Source organism: Rhipicephalus sanguineus, chromosome 7 (assembly GCF_013339695.2).
Source record: "Rhipicephalus sanguineus isolate Rsan-2018 chromosome 7, BIME_Rsan_1.4, whole genome shotgun sequence".
Classification (NCBI taxonomy): domain Eukaryota; kingdom Metazoa; phylum Arthropoda; class Arachnida; order Ixodida; family Ixodidae; genus Rhipicephalus; species Rhipicephalus sanguineus.
This window is the reverse complement of record NC_051182.1, coordinates 137,708,880-137,720,865: the sequence shown is the minus strand read 5'-3', so window position 1 is coordinate 137,720,865 and position 11,986 is coordinate 137,708,880. Positions and strand designations below refer to the sequence as shown.

General features: G+C 47.5%; 1 protein-coding gene across 2 annotated transcripts in view; it reads right to left on the bottom strand.

Moving 5' to 3' along the window:
• Positions 1-5,270: 5,270 nt before the first annotated feature.
• Positions 5,271-11,986, bottom strand: part of LOC119400059 (kinesin-like protein KIF19) — a 428,957-nt gene continuing 422,241 nt past the window's right edge. Inside the window, exons 22-23 of one of the 2 annotated variants that reach the window (XM_037666980.2) lie at positions 11,610-11,674; positions 5,271-8,458 (exon numbers count right to left, since the gene is read on the bottom strand). In XM_037666980.2, coding sequence (XP_037522908.1) covers positions 8,298-8,458; positions 11,610-11,674 — 226 coding nt within the window. In that variant the 3' untranslated portion in view covers positions 5,271-8,297. Of the gene's footprint in view, positions 8,591-11,609; positions 11,675-11,986 lie in introns of both variants that reach the window. The other variant, XM_037666981.2, reaches the window with a different exon arrangement.

Sequence of the window (11,986 nt, the reverse complement as noted above, 5' to 3'; positions counted from 1 at the left end):
CGAACCTGGGAAACAAAATTTAATGCCGGGGTTTGAGGTACCAGAACCACGAAATCTCTGCGAGTCACGCCATAGCGGGGAGCCTTGGATTGATATTTTAACCAGGTGGCTTTTGTTTACGAGACCGAAATTAAATCGCGCGGACGTTACTGCATTTAGCCCCCCCCCCCTTCTCTTTAACACAACGAAATGCGGACTGCCTTGATCGGTAATGAACCCACAGCGTCGAGCTTAGCAGATGTAATACGTCATACACACGAAGCCATGACGGCGGGTGACTCATAATATTATTATCTTGGTTTCACGTGCCAAAACCATGATATGATTATGAGGCGCACAGTAGTGGAGTGCACCGGAAATTTCGCCCATCCGGTGTTCTTGAACGTGCACTGACGTCGCACAGTATACGGGCCTCTATCATTTCGTCTCCGTAGGAGTGCGACCACCGCGGCCGGCTTCTAACACGAGACTTTCAGGTCAGCAGCCAAGCACCATAACCGATGCACCACCGAGACGGACTTGCGGGTGACTGACCTTGTGGTGTTCGCGCACTCTCGGTGTCCGACCATGCCCCATTGGGAGAAGACACCCATCACGCTGGGCGACACAGGCGGCTGTTCGTCCGGCTTCTGGCTCCGAAGCGTACGCGCCAGGTTGAGGCTGAGCAGCGAAATGACCACCAGAGCGAACAGGAAACCGGCGGCCGTTCGAAGGCGCCGGCTGGTCTGGTCCATCGAGGAGTCGCTCGGCACTTCCGGTGAAGCCACGTGATCACCACCGCCGCTGGAATTGCCGGGCTATTTCACCTGGGCACTGAGGCGCTATACTAACATCCCGTACTTCGCAATGGAGCCCCTCCCCGAAGGTCTTATTACAGCGAAAGCATTAGATGCCTCATAAAACATGAAAAGAGACCGTCGGCGTCAACACAAGTGATGCAAGAAATCATCATCGTGTGATGACGTCACCTTATGACGTCCCAATGACGTCGCGCATCGGCAAAATGTGTGACGTCATCATGACGTCATAGTGACGTAACTTTGACGTCACATAACGTGCGGTCACATGGTGACGTCATCACAAGACATCGTCGCTTGCTTATAGTTTGGTAATAAGGTACACCGACCCGCCGACATAATGTGCGATATGGAGATTAAGTTCTTAAAAGGTGATTCTCCCGTTAGGTATGACTGACATTTTTCCGCGCTGTCACTTTATTGTTTGTGTATTCTCTGATTCGTGACTGAAATGCCACCCGTGCTGTCCGGTTCCTCCCTTTCGCCGTGTCTGTCTATTTAGCGGCAATGACGTCTTATACCATATGAATTCCCAAAGATATATCCCTAATTCGCCCCACCTGCGGCCCAAAACAATATGGTGACAAAATTGTATACTCACCGTTTCGGTGTCCGTGCTGATGGGCTCGCGCTGCTGGAGCCTGTGGCATTCTCCGGTGTCGTGACCCGTGCCCGTGTTGTCGTATTAAGAACGGGTTGGTTTAATTTGCCCCCGCCGATGGCCGGCACTGTGGCCTGATGTGAGGCTTTGGCCGGGACGTTGTGGATTACCTCAGACGAAGCATCATGAATAAGATATCCCTTTCCCGTAACTTCATTCTTTCGCGCAGCCTTTGGCAATCGCTTAGAACTACCGGCGGGGACTGCGGTATCATTACGGGCCCTATGAGATGCGGTGCTTCCAGCGGCAGCACCACCGCGGTCGTCAACAACGGCTAGCGATGATTCTTGGTCACCTAAACCACACTTGGGTGGAGCGTTGGACCTCTTGTTACCATTGACGTCCTCACGCGAACGTTCATAACGGCTTAGATTTCCAGCGTTCCTTAAACCATCCTGGAGTCCGGCATATTTCGCCCCCAGATGAGGCACATTCAGCGGCGCATTAGCCGGAACCTCGCCTGGTCTTGCGTAGCCTACCGTGGTACCCTGTTCTTTAGGAGTACTTGCAGGCATATCGCAAGCCATTTGCGATACTGAAAATGCCTGGCTGGCTTCACTGAAGACGGGGACTGACGCAGCTGAGGTTTTCTTGTTGGGAACCGCAACGCCCGAGAGGTTAACGGTGCTGTCACGGTCGTGGTGTTGCCTCTCGTCTGCAGTTGCCAGGTGGGAACGTGACAACGCAAGACTTTCGACGGCAGCCGTGGTATCCGGTTTGCTGGCGACTGCCTCTGCATTTGCGGTTGTCAGCCGGCTGAAAGCGACGCCGGTAGATTCCTGGCGTCCGTGTGCGCTAGCACTGGAAGTATTTTGGGGCTTTTTCGAGACACCGACGTCTCTTGTAGTACCACCGTTGGCAGAGGTGGCTATGCCGGCGGTGTTGAGGGACGACTTTTTCGACTCCTTGCCCCTTCCTTTCCGCTTAAAACTGCAATGCTTTTCGCGCTTCCTGCTGGCTCGCCTGCTGAGTCTGTCGCACCTGGAGCTCTCGGACACGGACTTCCTTTCCTTGTCTTTTGTTTCCGTGTGAGGATGCCCTTTGGCCGCAGCACGGGTAGTGTCTTCCGCGTGATTGAAAGCACTGGAATCGCGGCCAGCATTGCTCCCTTTGTTTGTCGATCTGCTCGTTGCAAATGGAATCACCGATCCTATAACGCCAGTCGCATGCTTGTCACTTTGTTCAGACGTTTTATCACGACTGGCAGAAGAATACGCAGTGCTCGACTCAGCCGCACCAGGCGCTGCACTCGCGGTCCGCGGAGGGCTGTTGATGGCGCTAGCGAGGTCTAAGTTGTCGACGTCACTCGCTTCGCCTATCTTTGCTCTGCCCGGTTTCATGAAGAAGCCGTAGAAATGGGCTAACCGCAACGAGTTCTAGCGAAGGAGGCCTGACTTTTGGTATCAGCCGCGATTTCTTCCCGGGACATTTTGCAATATGCTAACGGAGACTGTTGATCAGCTGGTGGTTGCCGTTCAAATCGTGGTAACCGAAAGGCTCACTTACTTGCTTGCTTCTTTACCCGGGGGGCTCACCCACTTCGGAGGGTCAGCGAAAAAGAAGATGGCGATGATATCCTCTTCCTGATGGCACTCGCCCATAATATATTATATAATATTATGAGCACATCAATAAATTATTTTTGTTTAGATTTGTTTTATCTGTATTGATTTATTTAATTCCAATATTTAACACTTTTTGAATTAGAATTTCATAAAGACACCAACATAAGCACTACTATGTATGCTTCCCTATAAATTATCTTTTGGCATATCGTTTTTCTTCATCTGTTTTTTTTTCCACAAATTCTACTGCCGATCCCCCGTGGTGGGTTGAGCCATTCTTCGAGGAACCAACCAACCAACTCACCCAAAAAAGGGGTGGGCCAAAAACCGGATGGAAAGATATTTAAGGAAGAGACCTATGAAGCTACAGGAAACTAGAAATATAGACAAAAAATCAGCCGGCAGGTAATAGGGGTGGGTAGTGTAGATAATACAATTAAAAAGGAAGAAATACAAATCTTTATATTCTTCGGTACTTCCAGTGGCGATTGCTGACGCTGTCTGATATAAAAAACGCAATAATGCCATCGAAAAAAAAATGGACACACCTATATTCAGGATTGGTTGCAAACCGGACGGCAGAGGGAAAGCAATATTATCAAGGTGAAAAAGAATATGATGGATTAGTTATGAATACGATTGAGTAAAATATGAGCAAAATGAAGAGCCTAAATAATAGAGCATAGGCAATTGTACAACCTGTAATGTAAAACATTTAAAAGTAAATGGTGGAAGAAAAGAGGCAATGTGTTGCCTGAAAAGTTCTGTACGCAAGCTTACGAATTCTTTTTTTTTTTTTTTTGTGGCTTCGGACCTTTACGCTAAGCGCTTCTTTCGGGACTTCTCGTAAATAGGCATTGTACGATCTGCACTTTGGCATACGCGTCAACTGCACGTCCAATAAACCGTAAATTATGAATACCCCGCTGTCTTATTCCGCTCTCTCCGGAAGCTCAATTGCCAGCCTCGACCGCCTCGTTCATGAAGCAATGTCTATATAAGGAGACAATAGTTGTTCCTGGGTGCGGGGGGACAAACTTTAGGGGTAAAACGGGAGTGGGGTTGGGGAAGCCAGGCTGGAAGGAAGGGGGGGGGGGAGGGAGAGACGATCGTTGTTGTGTTGTGGGGACCTCTGGTGTCATAATTAAGTAACACTCACAACCATTGTTATCCTAAATGTCCACGTGATGGAGCCATTATCCGTGCATGCCCACTGGGTCCCAATCTAGCCCCCCGTCCAGCCTGACTCCCCCATTCCCATTCCCATTTCGTATCAATAAGGTTCATTCCTCCTCCTTATATGAATTCATTGGGACAATCAGGTGTGACCAAGCCACCTGTGTAACGCCACTCAGACGCGGTCACGCCTCCCATGCAACAGCCAATGGCCTTGTCCTTGACGTGACTGTAAAATTCGAATAAACGTCAAGTTGGTCAGACACGTTGGCCTACGAAGGAGAAACGCGGAGGCTTATAAAGAGGGTTCAACTTAAATTGATGACGCAGCTAGCCATGGAAAGGAATTTAATTTGTGTAACCTTAAGGAACAAGAAGAGAGCAGAGTCGGTCAGGGAACACACGGTTGTTTGGACATCTCAGTCGAAATCAAGAAGGAGAAATGGGCCTGTAGCGCGAAGGCAAGACAATCACTGGTCATTAAGAGTAACAGACCGGACTCCAATTGAAGCCAAGCGCGCCTGTGGCATGCAGGAAGTTTTGTGGGCAGATAAGATTAAAGAAGTTTGCGGGGTTAGCGTGGCCGCAGCAAGCACAGGACAGGGTTGAGTCGCGAAACATTGGAAATGCCTTTGCCCAGTTGTGGGCGTATTCAGGTTGATGATGAGGGTGACGATGGCGCTCAGACCGCCTCACCGGAAGAAACGTCTCCGTCTTCCGTTCGCCAGGCCTCTCCGTCCCCGGGAGCGACGCTACACTACACATGTTCGCAACCCAGTTTCCGGTCTGGAACCGTACGTTATCGGTAATGTCCCAGCGCCAGCTGAACAGACACTGTTCGTCAGTCCAATACAAGTTTCTAGCTCGCCATTCACTCTGCCAATATGAACTTACCGTGGTAGCTTGAAGAGATCAAAAATCCTTGAACGCGGGGGTGTCATTGGAGCCAACAATTCGACATGTGGCCTTGTATTTTATTCAAGGCATCGAGGAATCCAAGTTGCTCGTGAGTGCAGTCAGGTTGCTGGAACAGACGCCGATTCTGGACTAACCCCAAGCGAGAAGCGCCAGCTCTTTTATTTGCCGCAAACAATAGCAGGTACGCTGACTAAGCAGTAACCACACGACAGTAACGCCAACTTTTTTATTGCCCTCTAACAACGACTAGAGTACAAACACTGTTCACAGGCACGGCTTCCGAAAATTGTAGACTCAACCTACGCCTGCAATCACGGAGGCCATGCTACAAGCGTAGAGTTTCCATTTATGAAGACTTGTGGGAAACGGGGCGCTATAATCTGCAATAAGGATACTGTACTGTTGGAATTGGAACTGAGTGGACGTGCACGTATTTGCGTTAAGTTTTGTCGCACTGACTCCTCGAAAAATTGCCAATCGTCAAGCTATCGCTCACAGTTCTTTTGGTTTTCGTGCTGATCTTCTAGTCGTCTGTACTTTAGCAGTGTCTTGTCCTATAGCTTGCACAATTCTTAGGCATCTAGTAATGTACCATTTGGTTGCGACCATCGTGTACAAAACTTGTACTTCTTGAATTTTTATTTCTTATATTGCTGTATTTGAATAAACAAACAAATAAATAAATTACGAGCTATGTATTAACTAAAGGGTAGCGCAGGCTTTTACACACAGTAAGGCTAGCCGAACGTCAATGTCAATATTTAGTGTAACAAACTCTTAGGATCGCCGATGTGTAAATATGACCACGAGTTGATTATTTATATTTGCTCAGCGTGTAACAGCCATTGCCTACTCTGAAAAACGTTGCAACTACCTTACGCGACACAACTTAGTTGCATTGGCAGCAACAGAAGCCGTGAAGAGCTCGAGAAGCCTTCCCACATCGTACAAAAAACCGCGCAATGTTTGATTCCTAAAGGCTTTAGAGATTGCAGCACCATATTTCCGCCTGGCGGTCAGCTCGGTCATCAATTCTATGGTCAGGTGGCGAAATTGTAGAACACGAAGCTTTGATGTTTGCAACACCGATGAAATGGTTAGGCATTGGTCCTGTAACTAAATACACCATGACAGGCCATTGCTCACCGTCGTGCTTAAACGGCAGCCCCGCCTTTATTTTCATGCAAAACGGACTTCAGCCTCATTTTGCAGTATAATCAGCATTGGTAAAACATCGGTACAAGAGACATCAATGGTGTGCCCGCTCATGAGGTCAAAGCTGCGCAGTAAGCGATATTGATGAAGAAAACTTGCTATGAGGTCCTGTTTATTCGCAGATGTTATGCGTAGGGATGCAGATCCCCAGAGATGTTCATTTCGCTTGCTTCTATGTTAACAGTGAAATTTGAACGTCATGAAGTGTACAAAACCCTTTCCTGCTCGAAACGTAGTGTTTCAGTCGACAGTTCGCAAGGAGCTTTCATGGTGAATTTTCTAAAGGATCATTCGAGAGAAACTTCGGATCAATATACATTGAAGATATTTTCCTTACCTACTCTATTTACAGTAATTTGGCGAGAGAAAGTTTGACATTACTACGCAAAACGAAGCCTTACATATTGTACAATCAGTCCGGGCACCTCAGAGCAGCAGCGTCGTTTGACGTCAATTAGTTGAATGTATTTCCTTGTTTTACTCGTTAGCGTAGGGGGACCGGAAGATTTCGTTCTACAATAATTCGAATTTTGCCTGTCTTCGGGAAGTATATTTTGCTTTTTTGCAGCCATGTACTACTTACACGACCAGATCATGGGCTACTAAAAATTTCTTAAGTCATAGAAAGCCAATACCTAAGGTTACTTTATAAAGACGTCGCCTCGATCCCCTTCTGCTTCCCGCCGTATTTCCCCGCTTAAGAAGACTACTCTCACAGGAAAAAATGGCCGTTGCGCTATAAAATAAGCACAAATAATGAACACAGGTTAGCCTAACGCTTGAACGATTAGTCAGTGCTCTTTTTGACGATCATGCGAGAACAATTCTCGACAACTGCAGGTGACAGGCTTACACAGAGGCATACCGGAAAAGCAAACGTCGATTTAACTTGAAGTAGTAGCTGCGTATTAGCAAGTCACGTTGAGGAGCTCAATAAAGAATTCATCGCTGTCGTTCACGCGAATGACACACACCCAAGGACAAGCAACGGGGCGCTCTAGTTAGCAGGATATGCTTTTATAATTGAGAACTAGACACTGAACGGCTTTGCCTCTTCATGTTTGTGTACGTTTCATGTTTCAATCCTACGCTAATGCGTTGCATCAGGCATGTAACAAAAAAAATATGTTGTGATGTGACTTAGGTTATAAGGAGTAGGCACACTATTTCAAGCACTGCTAGACACATACAAACATAGTATATAAATTCGAACAGAGACGACTGTACACCGTGCCACCTTCATGTTACAAGCTATCTGTGCTTCAATACACACTGGACGGAACTGCTATGTGTATGTAAGCGCACGTTTTCCATGTCACCTTGTTTAGAGAATCAGTGACCTTGAGTCATAGCTATGCGGCTCCCGTATTGTTTTTTAAGTGTCATTGCAATCGCTTCTTGCCAGCAGCAATAAGAAACAATACTGGGTACAGACCAGCAATCTAAGGTAGTGTACATGTACAGACATCACAATCAAAAACCTTCTCGTAAACACCGAGTGCCTGACGAACACTTCGCACCGTTCAATTGGGTCATGATTTGGAGCACCACACCTGTCCATCACATACGTAGACTATGTAGGTGTAATCAGCGAAATTGTACACATCTGGCTCTGCGATAACGTAGCCTGCTGAAGGCCTCAGAGACAGGGGCTCTAGAGATGTTTATACAGGGAATGCGGTCATGACCATGGGCAGAAAGGGCCCGCTGTCTTTTCCGGTCACTCTTCCTCAAGATGCCTTCAGTCACAGGCATGGACAGAGAAAGAAATAATGTCCGCCGAATGGTGACGTCACATAGTCCACCCGCACACGCCGTCAGCGTTCCACGTAGAACCGAAGCACGTCTTGCAGCGTGATGCTTCCGTGGACGTGGCCTCGCCTTAGGGTGGCCGTCACAGGCATAGGCGTGGAAAGAAGCGAGGTCCGCCCAATGATGACGTCACATCGTCCACGCGCACACACGTCAGCGTTCCACGTAGAACCGTAGCACGTCTTGCAGCGTGATGCGGGAGTGGGCATGGCCTCGCCTGACGGTGGCCGTCGCTTTTCTCGCCGGTAGAGACCAGCGGCTGGTGGCGCTGGTGCTGCCGACAGTTCGCAGGACACGGGAGCGTAGCATCGCATCTACAGAGGTGGAAACAGACGCGGAACACAGAAGCTTCCAGCCAGCCGGCGGGTGACGAGCTTTTTGTCGCCAGAGGGTCGTCGAAGGGCAGACACTGCCCGTGTCTTACTGAATGCTACACGACTCTTGCTCTGAAAGCACACCGAAAAGAAAGAAAGAGAGACACACACAGGGCACTGGTCAGCACCGGACGCGGGAACATTTTCACATCTCTCCCTTTCTCTTTATATTGTTGGCTACGAGAGTTCAGGTAGTTTCTCGCTTGAGTAGAAACACACCCTACGTTATATGGAGAATGTAATAGAAAAAAGAACACTGTTGAAGGGCGTTTAGGTACATGACGGACTGGGTAATTGTACGTATAAATTAAGTGGGTCTCGTTCAGTCAGAACATGTTTCAAAATATCATATTTGTAACGCAGAGGAATGTATTAGAGTAATATTGACTACATTTAACCGATCACTGCTACGTCTACTGTTTATCTACATTTGGTACATAATACGGGATGGTCAGAACGTTACCTTCAGGGGAATGCCGACAGCTTCGGACGTTAATTTCCTTCCCATTTCCTTTACTAAGGCGAAAGCCTTATCTGTCTCGTTGTGCGGTCCCCTGAGCAGAACACGGCAGGTAAATGAAACGATACGAAAACCCACGTGACCTACGTCGCTAATGACGTCATGCGGTGAAGCTACCATGTGTCCTCATCATGACGACGAGTTGTTACGTTACCATGACTTCGCGGATCTTCGAAATTTGTGGCGTCATCGTGACGTCGGCACATGAAGTCGGCACATTCATGTGACGTCATCAGATGGCATTGCTCCTTGGCCAAAGGTGGGCCGATTCGGGAGGAGGTGCAAGTGAGGTACACCAAGTGAGGTGCAGAAAGCTTCACGGGAGGAGGGGACAATGCAGTTGACTGAGCAATGTAATTAATGTAATGAGTTAAGGTAATTTAATGCGCGTCTCTCACGCTGCGGCTCCATATGTATTGCATGAAGTCAGATCCCCGATTGTTTAACTTAATCCAACACGAAGTGTGAAGGAGGCTTTTGTGATCAAGTATTACAGATAGTCTAACATACAAAGGAAGGCGCAAGTTCAGGGGAGAATGGAAGATTGAACGGGGAGTCGCTGCAGCCGACGTTTCGATAAGCGTACTTTTCTTCTTCAAGGCTGCAACTGATTTTAGTGCTTGTACGTGTATGCTTCGTACCCTCTCCTCCAACCCAAACTACCGAGAAATTATCATTGTCAGGTGGTACTTGCTTGTGAGAACCATAGTTCAGCGAAAAGTCCACCTCCCTTCCTGCCCTTCGACGCAAACCCAACACCCCCCGCCCCCTTTCCGCCTTCTTTCTTCTTCACGGACTATAGTATTCCTCTTTTCTTTTGACTCAACCAATTCTCCACCACCCCCTTCTCGCCATTGCCATCTCCTCCTCGGACTTATCCAGTCCAAGCTGCAGCCTCGAAGAAGACAAGTCCGCTTGTCGAAACGTGGGCTCCAGAGACACCCCGTGTTCACGAATTTCTCAGAGAGTTCAATATGTTACAGAACTGTTTTATCAGTTTTTCACTTTACGCTTACCGAAGCTGTAGAGTGAGGTTGGGTGAGTATAGCTCACGAAAGAACACTCGACAAACACGGTTCGAAAGTGCGACACAGAGGTGCTGGTGCGAGTGACCGCCGAGAGACGGGGAGATGTGAAAATGCTTCGTGCGTGTCATGTGCTCCAGTGCCGTTGAAATACTCAAAATCCTTCTAACACGGTGTGCTCGTGTGACAGATGTGCTACAGCGGTACATAGAGACTCGCGTTTTCGTTTTTATGCAGCTCAAAAGAATACTCTTGCGTCTGCGACAACTTCGCAGCAAGATCGGCACTATTTTGTCCACACCACTCAATAAAGGTTTCTCGCATTTAAGTGCCTGGTTCGCATAGCGAATAAAGAAAGGTTAATCATCGTACACGACACACGTCTCAGCAAAGAGCGGAGCCTCTGCCGAGTCGGAAACTGGTCTCTGCTGCTGTGGGCAGCTGAATAGTTTTAAAACCACGTACAGAACAAGTGTCAAGTGTTTCATTGTAGGCTGCAGACATGTTTGACCTCATTGCAAAATTTGAGCAAAAACAAACAGGCATTATGCTCGAAATAAGTCATTACTGCTTTAAAAACGAGGCACAAGGCCTTGTGTAACGTCTCGTCAGAGACACTATACAGGCCTAAAATATTATTTCAAGATACGCCTATCGAACATCTTCAACATCATTAAGGAGGAGGGACAGGTGATCGGGTGGTCCGGACTAAATAGGTGCAGATATGAACAGTACGAATAGAAGAACCGCACGAAAAAAAAAAAACAGCGCATGAGCAGGCAGGCTGTTTAAAACATGAAACAAAGTGGACTGCCCTGCGTAGAGCATCTCCTCACTTCTGTATCGAAGAAGGCTCTTTACCGAGTAGTTCCTATTGTGATTGTACAAACAATTTGATTGAAAAAGAAACTGGATGCACTGCATTCCAGTAAGCGCCGAAAGTAACCAGTTAGCTTCATAAGAACTCATTCTAAAAATTGTGGTGTCCTGACTTCTTTCTTGTGTCCGTGTTTGCACGCCCTGTCTTTTTAGAATGAATACTTACCAACTAGCTCAGCTCTCTGTTATTCTAAGCTTCATAAGAACCGTTCGTCATAAACCATGCCACACTAAATGATCTGCTCACTTCGAATGCGACACGACGAACAGGTAAGAGATTCTTCCGCGCCCCTTGCAGCCCATCGGACTGATTTGGCACTACAAGCTTTTATTGCTCTCTTCAAAGTAGCCTCGAAGAATCTAAAAAGATCAAGGTCGTGTGCAGAAAAAAGTACATAAACAATCATTGTAGTGGCATCAGTTTAGGTCGAACGAAACGAATTTAATCAAAATTTGTCGAGAAGCTGACCAAGAAGAAAATAGTATCTTCACTTTTTGATTGCATCCGCTGTTTGAACAGGAAGTTTGCGGTTGACCCCTATAGCTACAGGCTCTCATGAACGGCCACCTCAATACCAAAACCCACACTCCTCTACTGATCCTTGTCTGTAAATTTTGTTATGAGCATGCGCAGTGGGCGCTTGTAGGAATCCTGAGAATATATTACCTTTTTTCCTCTGTGTCCTGTGGTAGTTGTCTTGCAACTGTGGCAAAGACTCGAGAGATTCCCTTCTGAAATTGAGACGAAAGTTTTTTGCTCAGCAGGCTGGAAAGCTTGGCAACTGCATAAATTGGCACAATCTCGGCAACATGTCAGTTTTGATTCCACTTGTGAAACGATCTAACAACACAGGCGGCTATACCCAGGTTGGCGCAAAGCTTAGCTGGAGATGATTGGCTGCATAGACGTGTAGCCTTTTCGGGGGACAATATCGATTATGTATGCTAGGTGGAGGAACTGCCTCCCGGTGTACATTTGCAGGACAGACAGCAAATTTAACACGAGACTAGATGCAAATTAGTGCTGACACAATTGCAACTCGG